Source organism: Monopterus albus, unplaced genomic scaffold (assembly GCF_001952655.1).
Source record: "Monopterus albus unplaced genomic scaffold, M_albus_1.0 scaffold63.1, whole genome shotgun sequence".
Classification (NCBI taxonomy): domain Eukaryota; kingdom Metazoa; phylum Chordata; class Actinopteri; order Synbranchiformes; family Synbranchidae; genus Monopterus; species Monopterus albus.
In genome coordinates this window covers 1,340,470-1,358,292 of record NW_018127943.1, presented here as the reverse complement: position 1 = coordinate 1,358,292, position 17,823 = coordinate 1,340,470, and the positions used below count along the sequence as shown (strand labels likewise).

At 41.0% G+C, this 17,823-nt stretch overlaps 2 protein-coding genes and 1 long non-coding RNA gene across 4 annotated transcripts in view; 2 read left to right on the top strand and 1 right to left on the bottom strand.

The window, feature by feature from the left end:
• The window catches only part of LOC109962337 (uncharacterized), a 29,411-nt gene extending 25,534 nt beyond the window's left edge, over positions 1–3,877 (top strand). Inside the window, exon 4 of the long non-coding RNA XR_002275241.1 lies at positions 730–3,877. This is a non-coding gene — a long non-coding RNA (uncharacterized LOC109962337). The remainder of the gene's footprint in view (positions 1–729) is intronic.
• A 948-nt stretch (positions 3,878–4,825) lies between these two features.
• On the top strand, positions 4,826–14,361 carry clu (clusterin). The gene is made up of 10 exons (XM_020603977.1): positions 4,826–4,948; positions 8,546–8,703; positions 9,239–9,387; positions 9,663–9,833; positions 10,132–10,302; positions 10,932–11,145; positions 11,393–11,533; positions 11,968–12,191; positions 12,559–12,731; positions 13,721–14,361. The coding sequence occupies exons 2-10, from the start codon at positions 8,589–8,591 to the stop codon at positions 13,731–13,733; spliced, it is 1,371 nt and encodes a 456-aa protein (XP_020459633.1). The 5' UTR covers positions 4,826–4,948; positions 8,546–8,588; the 3' UTR covers positions 13,734–14,361.
• A 1,172-nt stretch (positions 14,362–15,533) lies between these two features.
• reps1 (RALBP1 associated Eps domain containing 1) overlaps positions 15,534–17,823 on the bottom strand; it is a 20,221-nt gene continuing 17,931 nt past the window's right edge. For both annotated transcript variants that reach the window (XM_020603975.1, XM_020603974.1), the window contains one exon: positions 15,534–17,781. In XM_020603975.1, coding sequence (XP_020459631.1) covers positions 17,713–17,781 — 69 coding nt within the window. In that variant the 3' untranslated portion in view covers positions 15,534–17,712. The remainder of the gene's footprint in view (positions 17,782–17,823) is intronic.

The window sequence follows — 17,823 nt, the reverse complement described above, 5'->3', positions numbered from 1 at the left end:
AAGAAATTGGAAAATGAGGGAGGGACTGGAAGAGGGACAGGATGAAAAAAGACAAACAGGAGGGGGAGTGAGAGGGAGGGAGGGTCCATGTGTTCTGTTTAAAGTCAGTTTTGTGCCCACGGCTAATTGCTAACAAATGTTTGAACTTCGTGGAGTGAGCACCTTGAATATCTGTAGCCTCGGCCTGTGAGACAGTAAAATAGTGTTTGTGAACACACACACACAAGTCAAAGCTGTAATCCGTGTCTGGCACCAGTTTGCAGTCTTCTCTGTTTGCTCCCGCTAACATCGACTACTGGCGTCTCAGACTAACACCAGGTGTAACCCTCACAACGCACACATCCGGCCATCGAGCTGACGAGGCAGCTCCAGAGCTTGTTTGGCACTGGATGTTTTCAGCTCCTTGTTTAGTTCTCTGGCACTCACTATGGCATTTTAATGTACTGTAGTTAGTGTACTGCAGCTTCCAGCTGGTGAAAAATAGGATTAGATGCATGAGTTTGCTAATATATATGTAATGTTTCCACATCCTTAAGCCTGTTCTTGTAATGTTACTTCAGTATTTAAGATGTCAGTACATTATAAAGCAAAATGATGCTTGAAATCTTCATTGGGTGTTGTTGACAACTGACATACGTGTAGCTTTATTTGCTCTGGGTCATTCGTTTGTTTTTTTTTATCATGCTCATTTTAAATATTCTCATAACTTTCTTTTGATTTTAACCATAGGCTGAAAATAAAGATGGATGACCGGGCAGCGCCCAGGACGTGCAGCCACTACAAGTCGGTGGCTGGTAGCAGTAAAGGTAATCTGTCATTTTACGCTGATTTGTGTGTAAGTGGTCATTTTTCTGATGCTTGTTTTTAATAAGTTATTTGATTATATGAAGCAGCTGGTATTTCAGCTGACTGACAACTTTGATTGATGGCTTGATGCTGTGGCGCCACCTCTGATCTCTACTGTGCAGAATCTGGTTCCAAAAAGCATCACAAAATTAATTCATTACAATATTTTGGCTTCATTTTTATATAGTGGCAGGAAGTGGTCAACTGATCAAATACCTTTTATTTAAACACTTTAAACACAATTTTCTGAAGGACACAGTCATTATCAGGACAGTTCAGTGCTGCCAGAGGTAGAATTCCCCTTTTAAGGATTACTTATACTGTACATTTGCTCTCCTTTAGTAGAGTCTTAGATGCTATGGTTTGTAAAATTAGGGTTACATTAAGTAATTTAACTTAACGTCACCCAGCTGGGATTTGCTCATAAAGCCTCCAGCCTTTGATTACAACATTACATTTCTGAATCACCTTGGTTCATGCACACTCATAACCACTCATCCACACACACTGACACAGAAAGACAGTTTCCCTTAAACTGATACCAGAATCATCAGAATGTTTGAACTCAAGCTGCAGCCTGTCAGCCGTGGGCCATTCATTACCACTAACAGGACCAGTTAAGTCATATAACTGTGTTTTGTGTTAGAAGCCAGCAGAGCAGCACCGTCACAGCTCTTTCTTTGCATTTGTTCTTTGAAATGTTGGTTGAAGAAGGGCTGTAAAACAGCTTGCAGCAGGTCACGCAACAGATAATTAGCTTAGTCACGGTGGCCGTGCTGCTGGTGGACTGTCAGCACTGAGAGGCACAAACTGAACGTAGCTTGAGGCCAGCAAGTTCTGGTTCCACATGCTGACTTGTGAGATGTGAAAATCTCACAGAGAGTAGTCTCAGGACTAAATCCTCTCCTTTTCTAGACAGTTTGTCTAAGTGTGGACTGATAATCCACACTGAAACATATGGAATCTTTGAGATTACATTGCACCCCTTTCCAGCTTTTTGCAAATCATCAGTCATCTGAGATCTCTTTTTTTTATGTGAGTGTAGGTTTAATCTAGTTTCATTAACTATGTAGTATTAACATAGATTGTGTTTGTTCATAATTGTAACTTGGATGAAGGTCTGAGCATATCTACAGACAAATTTATACATAAATGCAGGGTTCACAAATGTTTTTCTTGCTATTTTATGTCATGAGCAGCATGTCTTCTGGGATTTTTCATTGAGGATAAACACCATAAAACTCTAAAAAGTATTTTGAGAATCTTTTGAGCAATGGTGTCCATCTTGGTTTTATTAGCTCCATCTGGAAGCAAACAAGTCTCCAGAAATAGAGACAGCGAAAAAGGAAGAACGATGGCACCGGCATAGACACGGACATGAATGCCAGAGAATATCTGCTCCTCACCACATAATCACTGCGATTTAAATACTGTCACATTTCCATGTAGCGGTTTGAGAGTGAATGTGCCGTCATGTCAACAGCCAAACTGCTGTTTAATGGGGGATGTGGTGTCACAGCTGATGGGCTGTAATGGATGTAGTCATTATCTGTACAGAGATGTTTTGGTCAGTGTAAACGGGCTCAGACGGACTTCTTATGTTGGTCTACCACCACACAAAAACAATAAATGAAGATGTGGCTAAACTCTCATAGAACAAACTAAATGCATAAAATATGGATCTGAAAAATACCAACCACACAGTAGTGGTCTAGTTTTGTTTAGGTCTTTTAATTATGATCCATAAAATGCTGGAGTGAATTCTTTGAGATCAAAAAGGTTCTAAGGAAAATAATTCTAATGTAACCATAGCAACAGTGTTCTTGATTCATTCATCATTTCCAGTTGACCCTCACTGGTGAGCCTGTCTTTAGTGGAATAGAGTCAGCATTAAACATAGACAGAATATCCTAATCACATGTTCTTAGACCTGGAGGGAGGAGAGTTTCTAAGAATGGAGCTGCTGCCCCCTAGTGTCACATTTGGCTTTTACACTGATGGAGAAGATGGCCAACTCCCTAACAAGTCATCAACAAGTTTCAGTGTGTATTTATTATTTTATTCTTTATTGTCTGTGATCCATGCCCACAGAGCAGGGTTGGTGGGTCTGTTGCTCAGAAAAGCGCTGGGCAGAGCACCTGTCCAGGATTCCCCCCCAAACCCATCAGCTGAAACAAAAAAAGAGAGGAGAAATAAATATATAAATAAATAGCGGCTTAGAGGATGTGCTGCCATCCACTAGCCGCCAGTAGCTGCCCTGGTCTCTGCTGAAGCAGCTGCCCTTCAGCGGCCTGAAGCAGGAGCTCTGACAGCCTCAGCTCCGAGCTTCAGCATGCACTGAAAACTTCATCAGGGTGGTGACCATGCAGCTCTGCAGAGAGCTGCCTGTGGCTGACACAGGACTAAAGAATCTGTGGTTTACTGGAACATCCATCCTATGAGATGACACAGCCCTCAAATGTTATTTGTTGGAACTCATGCATTAATGTTTGTTTCAAGACATGTCAGTATTACTAACAAGACATGAGTCAGTTCTGTTGACCCTCCACACAGCCCTGTCATGTGCTCATGTTTGAACTCCTCTGCCGTGCCTCCCATTGTTGTTATAAATTCCCAAAAGCTGCCTCACTGTTATGGAAAGTGACACATTAGTACAAGCTGCTTTTTCAATCAAAACAAATGCTTTAAATGTCCCGGACCTCTGAGCTGTTTGGACCCAGCTTTAAGTTACCATAGCTGTCTCAGGCTACTATAGGTTATATAGATCTGTTTGTGACAATTAACTTCAGATGACAGTGTGGGGTTTTTTCAGTAACTCCCACACCCTGCTGTTACTGTTCTGCAATATGCAAAGGACTTTTGCACAGCAGATGATTTTAGTATGCAATAGCAGGAAAAGCACAGGTGTAATTAAAAACATTCAAGATAGCTGCAGTGAATTTAGATGTCCCAGGTCCAGGGTCAGTGTGTTATGCTATTCTGTTAACTGGGACACGTTAGTTACAGCTGTCCCTTTCATTTTGTATCAAGTCTTATGCTATTCTGTTAACTGGGACACGTCAATTGAAACAAACCACCGTTAACGCTGTTAGTTACAGCTGTGCCTTTTATTTTGTAACAAGGCAAAAATGTCTGCAGTGAAAAACATCTGTTGCAATTCTGATCAAATTACATGATGTCAGTTTAGCAAATGCAGTAATAGAAAAACTTCCAAAGTTCCAATTTTAGAAATGTGAACATTTGCTGCTTCTCTTGGTCTTAATAGTACACTGATGAACCCACCCCGGGCTCCAGGATACTGTGAATGGGTTCTTATCTGTTTTCCAATCTACAGATTGAATTAATCACAAAAATAATCTGATTAACAGATAATAAAAGTAATCCTCTCATGCCTAGATCCTTATTATAAAACACACAGTTTTGGTGAAAGTGTATAATCTGGTTTGATGATATGCTGACAAAGAAACTTGAAAGCTCTTAAATGTTGAGTCACGTTAGGATGAATCGAATGTTTGTGTCTCTGCTGCTGCCAATAAATGACATAACTTCTGGAAAAGTCCTCAGGTTCAGGAATGTCAAGAGTAAAAACACCACATCAACTGGAAAAGGCTTTCTGATTTCAAAATAAAAGCTCAAGGACTGGTTTGATTCAACATGTTGAATCTATGGTGGAGGACTTAATGCACACAGAACTCACACAGTGACAGTCAGATGAGTATGTGCAACAACAAATCACAGTTGGTTGTAGCTCCCTGACCAGAGGAGAACATCAACCAACAGTGTGTGTGTGTGCAGCTCTATTTTTACAAGCTTTTATTGCTATTTGAGATTTTAAATACAACGCGTGAGAAAACACCATGACATTTATGTAGCAGTTTTTGCACAGACATGAAAAAGAAACGTTTATGATAGCGAATTATTTTGAAGGAGACTACAGGAAATTGTCAGTTGTTTTGCAGGAGTTTGACAGTAGCTGCAGTGGGCAGCGTGCTTGGTCAGTGAATCACGTCTGCACCGTGCCCGTTATCCGCTGATATAAATAGGAGCAGAAGAGAGGCTGGAGCAGCTTCAGACCATCTGGAGTCTGAGGAAACAAACAGCGGTGAGTCAGAGAGGCTTTTATTTTATACAGAGATGCTTTGAGGAAAATTGTCTGTTTGTATGCTGTTTTCTTTGCTTATAAGTCTCATTCTAAAAAGAAAAGAATACTGAAACACACCAGGTTTCACCTTTATTTTATGAACTGTCATTTTGTAAACATGTCAATTGTGATTTGACTTTATTTGTTTATTTTGGACCTTGCCATTTTTATGCTGACTGTATGGCTGACTAGGTGGCTGCTGTTTATACTGCGTACTCATGGGTGTGACCTCCATCTCTGAACCAAAACAACTGGATTAGGGCATCATGACATCATGACATTGTGGCTGGTCACAACCAGCAGCAGCTCTTACTGCACGTAAATTACTTCATGAACATAAACATGCAATTTGATGACGAACTGTTGACAGTGCTGAGCGAAGGAGAGGAAAACAGTTTACGTATAATACCTTAATAATCACTCAGGTTCGGCTGCACCCTGAATTTATAAACCGTGTAGAATGGCTTCATGGCAGGACTGAAGTATCAGAATGTCCAAACTAGATTTTAGTGCATTTTCTGTTTTGACCCAAATTGAGGATAAGCATATGGCAATGCAAAAATCCCCAAACCCTTCAAATGAGACTGAAATGAGGCCACATGTTCCAGTGACCCATTTGTTGGAAATGAAGCCAGGATGTTCCAGATTTCTTAACTGTTCCTTCTTCCTTCTTCTTCGTCATTTCTGCAAATTCTTCTAAGAGAGATGAGTAAAACAAGAAATTATAGTTAAAGATACATATAATATAAACATTACAATACTGTGCCGATAATAAAGCGTCGTAAAACAGCAGCTGAAGCCAGGAATTCTGGTTAATTAGGTTAATGATTAATTAGCAAAATCATTGTTGGTCAGCTCTAGCTGTATTAAAGTGTATAGTATTATATATTTAATATATGGGCAGTATGTGTAATATAAATACACATAGGCCTACATTATTATTATTATTATTAATCTTTACAGCATGGTCAATAGATGTTGATATTTGGAACTTTAAAAACATCTGATGATACATTTAAATTATGGAAATATGCTAATAATATTTTAAACATATAAAGAAACCATTTTAATACAGATCTGTTCGATTTGTTTTTGATATTGTAACTGAGATACATACTGAGCTTCACGTTTTAGTGCACCTATAAACCTGACAGTACGATGGTGGCACCGTTTCTTAAACCTAGTTTAGCGTTTCTGTACTGCAAGTTCTTGTCATAGCAAACAACAAAAAGCTTTAGATATGATCTTTAGATAAAATACAAGTTTGATGCTTACCAGGTAAAAAAACAGAACCGCTGTCTGCTATGCTACACTTAGGAGATGGCAGCGTTTCACTTCATGAATTGGAAACTGAAGTTTCTGGAAGGCCTTTCAGGAAAACATCTGGAGCGCACGACTGTCGCTCGCTTTGCATTCTTTCACTTGTGTAAACAAGATCCCTGCAGCTGCTACTCAGCAAATAATGTAGCTCAACCTCTGCATTGTAAATTGTGTCTTGTTTCTCTCTCTTCATTTTTATTTGTTTGCATTTCACTTTGTCGTTTGCTCTCTCCTCAGCTTTTCATTCTTTTCTCTCTCCACACATCAAAGCTTATTCACTGTGTTTTTCTCATTAAAACTGGTCTGTTTGGAAGTGGTCGGCCCCTGTTTACAAACCTTCCACTTCCCAGCATGCTGTGATTAAGCTGGAGGTTTCTGTCCAGTTGAATAATGACCTTGTTGTGTAAGTGGCTGTGAGCGGCTGTTTGCTGTACTGTAAGTGTTAAATTCATGGCCCCATGAGCTCGTATCAAGAGGAGAAAGCCTTTTTAAGTCCCAGGCGGGCATCCAGTCTTGCTGGTTTTGTAACAGTTGGTGATATTTTTTGATGTTTTTCAAAGCAGATTAAAATGATATACAGAGATGCAGAAAGGTTATGCGTTATCATCTGTGCATTGTGCATCGATCTCAGTGTGGCAAAACTCTTCAGCATGCACTGGCCCGGCGAGTAGGTGCTATAAGCTTTATCCCAAAGGTCAGAAAACTCATTGCTGAAACTCAATTTTAAATTCTAGTGATGCTTTGCCAGATACACCTGGTTGAATTTGATTCAGTGGTGTAGTGGCTGTATAAAAACATGGCATTAGGTCTGATCATTTCATCAGAGCTTGGACGAGCAGATGCTGGGTATAAACAGGATGATACAGCAAACAGGAGAATAAGATGAGTTTTTTTTTTTTAGGAGAAAATGGAACATAGAATTTTGTATGTGAATATACTGGTTTATAGGGAAACTGATGAACAAACAACATGTTTGTGCACGCTGCACTTTGTTTGTTTCCATAACAACAGGAGATGGTGGTGGAGCAGGTGACTGTGCACAAAAATCACTGCAGGAGGTGAAATGCTTTCTCTTGTCTGAAATAGTTACATAAGATGCATTTTGTTTCTGATACACTTTGTTTAAAATGTGCACTGATCAGAAGGCAAACGACAACTTACTCTTCATGCAGAAAGGTCTTATTTGGATTAGACCAAGTGCAAAATGATGCAATGTTTCTTTTAGTTCTGCCGGGTTCCAACTCTTAGTGTACTCTAGCTTTGGGTCATTGTGTAACCATGTGAATGTTAAACACTCATTCAGTTTCCCCCTTTTCCCTTCAATGCATGGCAAAGGGATTTGAACCACTAACTTTCTTATGCATGTTAAAATATGTCATTAATTTACTTTTAATCAAAATGTTGTCTTGTTTTTCCAAACTGTCTGGACCTTAGTGTGGGTATTACATGACCTAAATATGTGATGTGATGAGAGAAAACTCTGATGAAGGCCACAAGATGTGGCTGAAAACTTCCAGTATGTGGACTGGGGGCTGGGACTTTTCACTAAATGGCTGTGATCAAAGTTACTAATGAACCTTCATAATGTCATGACCTTGGCAGATAGACGGGTGCAGTTAGCTGTATACTAGGACGATCATGTGTGGGTGCAGAGATTAGAATCACACTGAAACATTTATACTGCCTGGCAAAAGGCGCCCAGAGACACAAGAGGGCCAGTCCATCTGTTGACTTTCTCTTTCTGTCTGCATCTTGTGTGTGTGAGAGAGAGATGGAGGAGGAGGAACAACAACCAGGAGCCAAAGTCCGTCTCTGTAGAATCTGTCATTGTTGAAATTACAGGCAGCTGACCAAGCACATGTCAGAGAACAAAACGGGCAAACAGAAAGGGCCTGCTGTTCTCTTTTATATAACACTTTTGAAAGGCACAGTCAGTCAGCATCACAGAAAAGACTGATCTGAAGTCAGTCTGGGGACAGTGCCCTTGTTGATGACATGGATGACTTTGCATTATTTATTAGTATTGACTGGTGCAGTTATTTTTATGCCATGCTCTGTAAATATGGAAAACTGCTGAGGAGCGGTGCTCATTTTCTGCTGCGTATGTCTGCGTTTGGTTTCTTTACAGCTTATGTCGCCCTCTACTGGAGCTATAGAGACATTACAACAGTTTTTTTTTTAAACACAGGCAGTTCAGCCTGTGCCTGGATGATCATGTCTGATTTATTTATTGTACAGGTTTTTCTCATCATTGCCTGCTGCCCTGTAAGAGTCAGAGAGGATGTTAATGATGATGATGATGATGAAGAAGAAGGGGACAAAGTCTCTGGCTGTGGTGGCTCTTCTTCTGGCCTCAGCCAACTGTATCCTCCCTCCATCAAAAGAAGAACTTAACGGTAAGTTTCAACTTCATTACAGAAAGTTAGACTCTCTTCACCCAAATTACAAAAAAAAAATAATAATAATAATAATGTGTGTGTGTGTTTTTGTGTATTTTTCATTTTTATTAAAATTGTTTTATTTCAGTTTCCATTAAAAACAGTTCAAAGTGAAGTCTGTGGATTACCAAGAGTAATCCACAGACTTCACTTTGCTCTTGGGATGTTTAAATCTATTTGTTATTGCTGATACCATTTCAGTTCTTCTCATAGACAAATAATCTGAAACCCTGGGCAAATGCATCTAAAGTTACAATATCTCAGTGGCAACACATAACAAGAAATAATTAAGAAAGGATTTTTCTTTCTAATTTGGATGAATGGCCCTATAAAAACCTACTGACCCTGAAATTACTAAAACATTTGCAAAGTGACAGTCTAAAGTGAGCGCTAAGAGCAGTGGTCTTACGTTATATTATTATCCAGTTGTTACGCTGATGAAGATGCTTGAAATATATACATATTAATATTAATATATTAACATACTTTACAGAGATCTCCCTTCAGGGAGAGAAGTACCTGGATAAACAGATTGAGAATGCCATTAATGGTGTGAAGGAGATGAAGAGTGTGATGCAGAAATCTTCAGAGGACCACCAGACGTTCCTGGATGCCCTGGAGAAGACCAAGAAGCAGAAGGAGGTACAGATATACGTGGTAGAATTTATCAGACAGTGTTTCCGTATATTGCAGAATTTCCTGATCTGCTCTGATAACATAGACCAAGAAAACCAAACGGCCAACATCACGATAAGCAGGACCAGTTATCATTTAAGTGGTGCAGTTTCACAGGACATTAACAACTGTCTTACACTATAATGATGGAGATCTTCACACCAGTAGCATCACACCAGTGATGGCACCAAAATAACAAACAGCCTTCCTGTGTAAGTTTCTGTGTGTGCTTTTCCATGTAGGAAGCGATGCGTACAGCTCAGGAGATGGAGGCCCAGCTGGAGCAGGAGGAGGAGGTTTGCAATGAGACCATGAAGGCTCTGTGGGAGGAGTGTAAGCCCTGTCTGAAGAACACCTGTGTGAAATACTACTCCAAGACCTGCAGCAGTGGTTCTGGGCTGGTGGGACGCCAGGTCAGACACTCACAGACACACACGTACTCACTGGACAATATATATGGGGTCTTTGATTATAATCCAGATACTAGCTGGTCAGTGCCATCTTTTATAATGGATATGGTGCAGATTAATTGATCACACATTGCCTTGAGAAGCCACGCTGCTACTTCTTTCTTTGCATTCCCCTTTATTTCAACACAAGTATGCACAGTCAGGAGTAGGATCTTTGGATTTATCATTACTTATCAGAAAAAAAATCAGTCCTCTCTGTTCTTCAGTGACCTGAAAAGGTATCTTTGTCCTTTATCTGCAGCTGGAGGAGGTGCTGAACAGAACATCTCCCTTCTCCATCTGGATCAATGGGGAGAAGATAGACGTCCTGGAGCAGGAGGGACGACGACAGAACAAGGAGTTCAAGAACCTGGAGGACAGATACACAGAGATGGCCGACGGTGTGGACAGCATATTTTCAGACAGTATGAAGGTACGGTTTATCTGCAGGTCATAGATTTTTAAAAAAGGACAAAGATGAGGTTACAGCATATTTAAATTATGGTTATATTACTGGACCTGATGAGGTTCACTGGCTTCAGACCCTGAACTCCACCACCTAACAACCCTGATTCCATAAGTCTGTCCCCTCCTGTGTAACCACCTGCACACGATGCAACTCATGAAAGACCTCAGGTTAATATTGGTTTAATATGCAGCCTGACACGTTTCTCGGCCAAGTCACAGCCGAATTTAAAGCCATCGTGAGCACAAACTCTGACAGCAACCTTCTCAAGGGAAATACACTTTTTGTAGTGTGATCTCTGCTTAACTAAGGAGAAAACTGATACTGAAAGTCTGTCACATTAAATCATTTATTTTTCCAGGTAGTAAGTCTGATAATTGATAGAGAAAACATTTACAGCCAGTCCTTACATAGCATGTGTTATTAAGCACAGAGGAAATGTTTGTGAAACTGAAGCAGCAAAGTGCAGAGTGAATCATTTACGATAATTTTGAGTTTGAAAAGGGGAGGACATGAGATGTTCTTTAATAATAGATCTGTAAAAACTGTCCCCACAGAAGTACAGCAGCCCTGTCCCTGTGTTCTTTGTCTCTCAGGTGGCTAGCCATGTGCACTACAACCCCCCAGTCTTCTTTCTTCCCCGTTTCCTGGGGCCGTACGCTCGCCCCAGCAGAAGCATTCGCTCTCTGTTCCACGATCCTTTCCACAACTTCCAGAGTTTGTTCTCCCCAATGACGGGAATGGGCAGGAACTTCTTCGGATCCATGGGCTCCATGATGGACATGGACACCGACACTCTTCCTAATGAAGGTGCAGTTTCTGACATGCTAAACTTAATTGACAACTACAGATACCCTTTATGCTTTTAGGTTTGTAGCAGAATTGATTTTAAAATCCAGTATAATGTGATGGATAAGTGCTTGCACTAACCTATGTTCATTTTACCTTTTAAACACTGGCAAAACTGCACAAACACCATTTTTATTCTAATGTTAACAAGCTAAGTTGTGAATTGGAAAAAACATTTTCCAAACTGTGTGTATTTGCCTGGTTGCAGATGGCAGCGTGAACGAGGATGTGGTGATCACCAGACCTTTCGGCAACGGCAGGATGACTTGCAGAGAGATTCGCCGCAACTCGGCCGGCTGCCTCAGGTTCCGCGAAGAGTGTCAAAAATGCAAAGAGATCCAACATATTGGTAAGATAACCCTCTGGTGAAATGGTTTTTATTTGATCTTTTTTGCCAAATTGTAAACCTGAATACAAGAAAGGTTTAACAGTAGAGATGATAATTGATCTGGACTTTGAAAATAAAAATCAGAAAGTTAAAAACAGAGGCAGCAAAAAAGTAAAGGAATAAAAAAAAAAAACCATTAAAATGCTATAAATACTAACTGTTCTAAAGGTGAAGTATGTGCAGTGAGACCCGTCTGTGTCCATTCATTCAGTAACCTCTGAGATGTTCTGGAAAATGGTACACAAGTCCATCTTCACCACAGTGAGAGGCTTCAAAACAAAAATCATGCAAACTGTTTTCTTCTCATTAACTGAAGCTCAGCGTAACAGTAAAGTGATTTCCTAATTTTTCTCAAGCTCCATGACAATGTTGTTCGTCTGCTGTTTCCTTCCCAGACTGCTCTGGGAAGAAACCTCTGGAGGGCCCGCTGAAGGAGGACCTGGAGGAGGCCCTGGCCCTGGCCGAGCACTTCACCCAGCAGTACAACGCCCTCCTGAGGAGGTTTGAGGAGCAGATGTTCAACACCTCCTCTATCCTGGACCTGTTCAACAGGCAGTTCGGCTGGGTGTCATCTCTGGCCAACAACACCAACAAGGACGACATCTTCCGCGTTCAGACGGTGTGTAGACCTGCTCTGTTGAATTCACTGTAGTCTCTCTTCTTCTGTCTGGGCAGGTGACGAGCTGGAAACATACAGCACATATAGAAAAAGAGTAAATACAAAGCATCCTGTAATACAGGTGCAAATTCAGGCCAAAATCCAGATTTCAATTAATGGATTAATAATTTGGCCTATAAAAAGTCCTAACACACCAAAGATGTAAAATGTGTCGCATAAGACAACGAACAGCAGCACATCTGGGCATTTTAGTTCAAATGTGAATTAAACAACCGACTAGACAAAAAGCTGGCTTTTTTAGCTGGTAGTAGACTGATTGTTTCAGCAGGCTACAGCTAAACTCGAACCGTTCCTCTCTGTGCTGTAGGTGATCTGCAGGGATCCTGAGGAGAAGAAGCCTGAAGAAACAACGGTGTCTGTGCAGCTCTTCGACTCTCCTCCCATGAACTTCACCGTGCCAGGTGACATCCCCTGGACTGACCCCAAGTTCTCTGAGGTGGTGGCCCAGGAGGCACTGGACCGCTACAAGGAAACCAGCGTGTGAGTGTCAAACAGGGTGACGGTAGGCAGAATAGCCACACGGGAAGATTGATTAGCTGTGCATACAGAGTGTAGACGGTGATGAAACTAGCCTGGCTCTTCTGGAAGTAACTAAATCCATCTACCACCACCTCCAGCATTCACAAATTAACACATTATATTGTGTTAGTATATTTAATTTTTACAAATTGAAAGCATTGGCATGACAAGTTGATGTTTGGAGTCCCAGCTAGCTGACAAAACACCAGGAGTTCGCTGTGTCCGGCAAAGAAAATGGTCATAATGTATTTTCTCTGTCGGTCACAGTCAGCTGTGTGTTTACACAGGGCGGTTGTAATGCTGATGCTTGAGGTGTGAAAGAGACAGGCATTTAACCAATCACCGGTGACTCCTCTGCACACGCACCCACTCACGTTCCTGGTACCTGGTTTTAGTACTACTTCCTGAGCGGTGCTGAAGTTTAGCTCTCAGTACGTCCCAAAGCGGGCGCACCAAGGTGGAAACAAACGTAGAACCCGTTAATCGGCGTGACATGTGTTGGTAGGTTCCTGTAGTGGAAAAACCCCTTTTGACTCCACTACATTACATTTATCTGACAGTTGTAGTTACTTTGTAGAAAAGGCTTTTTACTTTTACTTCCTTTTCCTCATTTCTTACACCAAACTGGAAATATTAGGTTGTTCCCTGATTTAAAAAAAAAAAAAATCTGCTCTTTCATATCCTTTTACTGCCACTACTTGCTTTCTTGACCTAGTATTTTCTATAATGTGGATTAAATTTCAGTGGTAAGAATGCTACTTTTGCTTTATGTGATTTACATTTTCAAGTTGTCAGGATCCTTTAACATCAGAGCCCAACAGGATTTTGAGAATGTAATCTATGGGGAAACAGCAGTCGGATCATATTGAATGAACATTTTAGGAAGAGAGGGCAAAAGCATTACTAGCCATCTCTGATCTCACCGTTTTGTTTTGTTTGTTTTTTTCTAGAGTGGTCAAATAAAGTGTCGCGTGGATGCATTGTCTGCCGATGAGATAATGCTCTGGATTCATCAAAACACACCTGGAAGAAAACCCTGAAGTCACCCACTGATTCTTTTGTCGATCCTCTCAAAGTCCTGCTTTTGCAAATGGCACAGTTTAACCTCAGAGATCTAGATTGTTAGAGCTCCTTGTCCTGCTGTAAGAGAATTCCTTTCGTAGACAACTGGCCTGACTTGTGGCTGTAGTACTTCCAGCATAAGACCTGAGCTGGGCTTTGCAAAAATGGGCCAAAGCACTTAAATCTGAAATGATTTTGTTTATTTCATTCAGTCCATCATGTAGATTAAACTGATATTTTCTGCAGAAAAAGAAAGAAAGAAAAAAAAAGTGGATTTGTAGCAAAAAGCTGAGAAAACCGAAGTCAGAGCAAGTTTATTCAGGCTGTTTCAGTGATTTTAACAACCTGATCGACACTTCTACAGATCTAATCCCAGTTGGTTGAAGTGGTTGAGTTGCTGGAGTTAAAATCACTGATTGAAGAGAGAAAGTAACAATAGAAGTTGATAATGTTCAGGATTTCTTTAAGCTCCTCTGTAAAACAGCCTAGCAATGAAGCAACATGCAGATTAAATCAAACCTGCTCAAAACAACTGTCTCTGCCATTATTACGAACCTGTCTTTACTTAACTCTGTATAAATACATGCAAACCAAAATTCTGCACCAAATTCCAAGAAACTGACCGTGATCCAACGGTCCCGTAACAAACCCTTCCTTCATTAGGATGACTATGTTCAGTTTTTGTTTGAACCGTTTCAGAGGTGTATGATTGTTTTGGAGGCTGTTGCTGCTCAATTGTATCTCATTATACTGACAGCTGTTTCTATTATTTTGTCCAAACCACCTCTCGGTATACTGCAGTACAGTTCAACAGCAGCACAAAATGATCCTGAAGATGTGAAACGGTTTGAACAGAGTCTGATCATTACAACCTTCATGATTTATTCCAGGCCTGCTGGATTAGGTGGTTAGGTTTAACTAGATGCACAGTAGGCTACCTAACAAACTGCAAATGCCAGTGATTCTAGAAATATCAAGTTGCCAGTAAACTCTAGGTCAGTATGTACTGTGTATATGAAGTGAAATGACAACCCCTGCAGCAAATCAGCATTAAACACTAGAATTACCACCTCGTGGTCATGCACCTAGTTATAGTTTACATGCACATCTGTCCCGACTCGTATGTAGTGAAGACTAAAAGAATTAAGACAAAATGAAAGTTAATGGATGAATGATGAGCCCGTCTTCACATTTTGCTTAGGACAATTTCTTTTAGGCTTCACCCATACCAGACCAGTTTCTCAAATAAAGAGGTGTGTAAAGAGCATTGTTTAAAATATTGTGCCATTTTTATTTTTGTGTAAAAATCACACAGCTGCTAGTTGACTCTGCAGAGATACAGTACATCCATGCAGTTAAACATCTAGGATCCCACAGCCAAGAGAGAAGGAATTAAATAGAATATTCTTTCGCTGTTAGTCAGCAATTAATGCAAATTTACATACGAGTCCAAAGGTGTGTATCATATACAATATACACCACAGATCTGGGAGCAAATAGCATTTAAAATCCCATCAAAGACTTTAATGTCTGCCTGCGTGGATTGCCTTTTGGGTTCAGGGATGAGAAGGGAGCTATTGTGCTAGCAAACATAAATCAATCCCACATGGAGGTGTGATAGGGTTTTAAATGGTATTAGTTCCAGGCCTGGTACCAACACAACACACACACGCACACACACACAACAAGTACATCATTGTCCTAAACAGCAGAAATAAAGAAGGTGAGCCTTGATACAACAAGGGAGACAGTCCAGTCAGCCACCATGGAAACCTGAAGGCCAGCTGAGGGGAGTAAGGCTTTGTCAGCAGTTCGGTTCTTCACCAACACACAGAAAGCTCCAGGGACGAACACTTAAATGAGATTCTAACTAAACAGGACAGAGTACTGGCACAAAACCTTAAAGTTTCCAGGCTGAACTGAGGAAATGAAACTAGTGGTTCATTATTTTTTTTTTCCTCCTTAAAGCATCTTTTTAAATACATGTGAAAGATGAGAACAACATGCATAAAAGAAAGCAAAGGTCATGGAGGGACCTAACAAATAAAACTACAGCAGAAAGGAAGGAGGGAGGGGGGAGTTCAAAGTGCACCTGGGCCATTCAGGTCCCCCTTCCTGTTGACTGGTCTCTCTCCGTTTTTCTCTAAAGCTTCATCTGTCAGATTTCTGGTGAAACTGCTCAGACAAAACACTGATCTGGAGTTTACTTCCCTCTGGAGCTGGAGAAGCGGGCTGCTCGTCAGTACCGAAACTTGAATCGCAAACATACAGTAGATGGTGTTCTGGAAGATCTACGATACAAAAACCAGAGTATACTTCTCACACGGTTGCTACTATCATAGTATAAACAGCTAAAGTACAGTTGATCTGTGTAAATGTATCGCCCATACTTGCATAGTGCAGACTGCCTGATCGGAAAACAGCTGGGTTTTTAAACCACCCACTTTATCCCCACCATCAGTTTGGATCTGTGCATGTGCTTGCTAACAGGAAATCACAGGAAAACTTCTCCCTGATTAGCAACACAATTCTTCATAAATGCCACTTCCTGCAGTCAAACAGCTGGAAAAAGAAAAAGTCTTCAAAGCCTTCAAGTGAACTGTCTATTACAACTAACTGCTTTGCCACACAGGTGAAGTTAGAATGAAAATAACCACAGCACTCAAGAATAAGGGATTTAAAAAGAAAGCTGAAATGTTGAGCCAAAGCAATATTTGAAATGAAACAAAGCAAAACCTGAAGGGAGGCAAAAAAAAAAGGTTGCATCTTCAAAACACAGCCCAAGTAGATGTGAGAGAACAGAGTGATAGTTCAGTCATTTAGCAATAAAATTAAACTATTCAGTCACATCAAGCCTCCAATCACTGTAACATGAAGCAAAAAGACAAAGAATTCATTCATCATGTCTCACACACACACACACACGCACACAGACACACTCCAAGCGGCAGCACAAGGTGGGAGGTGGGCTGAATTCATGTCACAGGTTGAGTTAGCGATTAACGGCATCACACAAACAATACAGACAAGAGTCCTGTACGTCACTAGCCCAATATGTTGCACACTGAGCCCGACCACACCAAACTCCAGTCAAAAAAAATGTCAATTTTACATTCCTTACTTACTGGCAGATGTAGATTCATGCCATCAGCTTTCTATTGTTTCAAAGCCCCTAAACTGTGCTTCAGCCTGCTTCTGTGATCTATTCTGAAGGTTATTTGTGTGATATGAAGGCATAACTGTTGTCCAGTTCTGAAAACATACTGCTTCCAGTGTTTATGCTAAGCTAGGCTATATGCCGATGTCCGTACTTACCAACTGGGTGTGTGATTTACATCGCCCCATCTAACTCTTAGAAAGAAAACAGTTTCTTTAAATTGATCATTTTTTAAATCACCTTTGGTGCAGCATAGTCTATACTCCAAGACAGAATGAACATATTGGTGCTAGCTAATAAGCCACTAAACAGGAGCCCACATAAACACACACACTTCTGTCTTTCTTCAGTCAGCTGGGGAGTAAAGTAACCAGACACTGCAGTTGGAGTGTCTCGCCCGCCACTCCTAACCATTTCTCTGTCCGCTGTCGCGCTCGCCTTTGCCTCTCTTTAGAGAAAACTGAAAAGTGCCTGTTTGTAAAATCCCCCCCCACGCTCTTGTCACCTCCTCATCTTGGTGAGACTGTGCTCTCATGTCCTTCCGCTTTTTGATTGACAAGTGTGTGATTGAGCGTGAGAGCTTTAACAGAGCGCCCCGCGGCTGCTCGGAGCCTCCAGGGAAAGCCAGGATGATGGATGGACGCAGAGAGGGAGGGAGGGATGGCGGGGGGAATCACGCCGCCTTGCTTTGGATGAACAGCAGAGTTTTCCTCCTCGTGTTGGTTAAAGATGAGAGAAAGGTCTGAGCTGCTCCAGCTGCACTTCCAGAGATATCCTCTCTTCAAGCAGGTCCTGGAAAGTGACAAGCTTTGAGTGACTTTTTAGCCAGAAGGG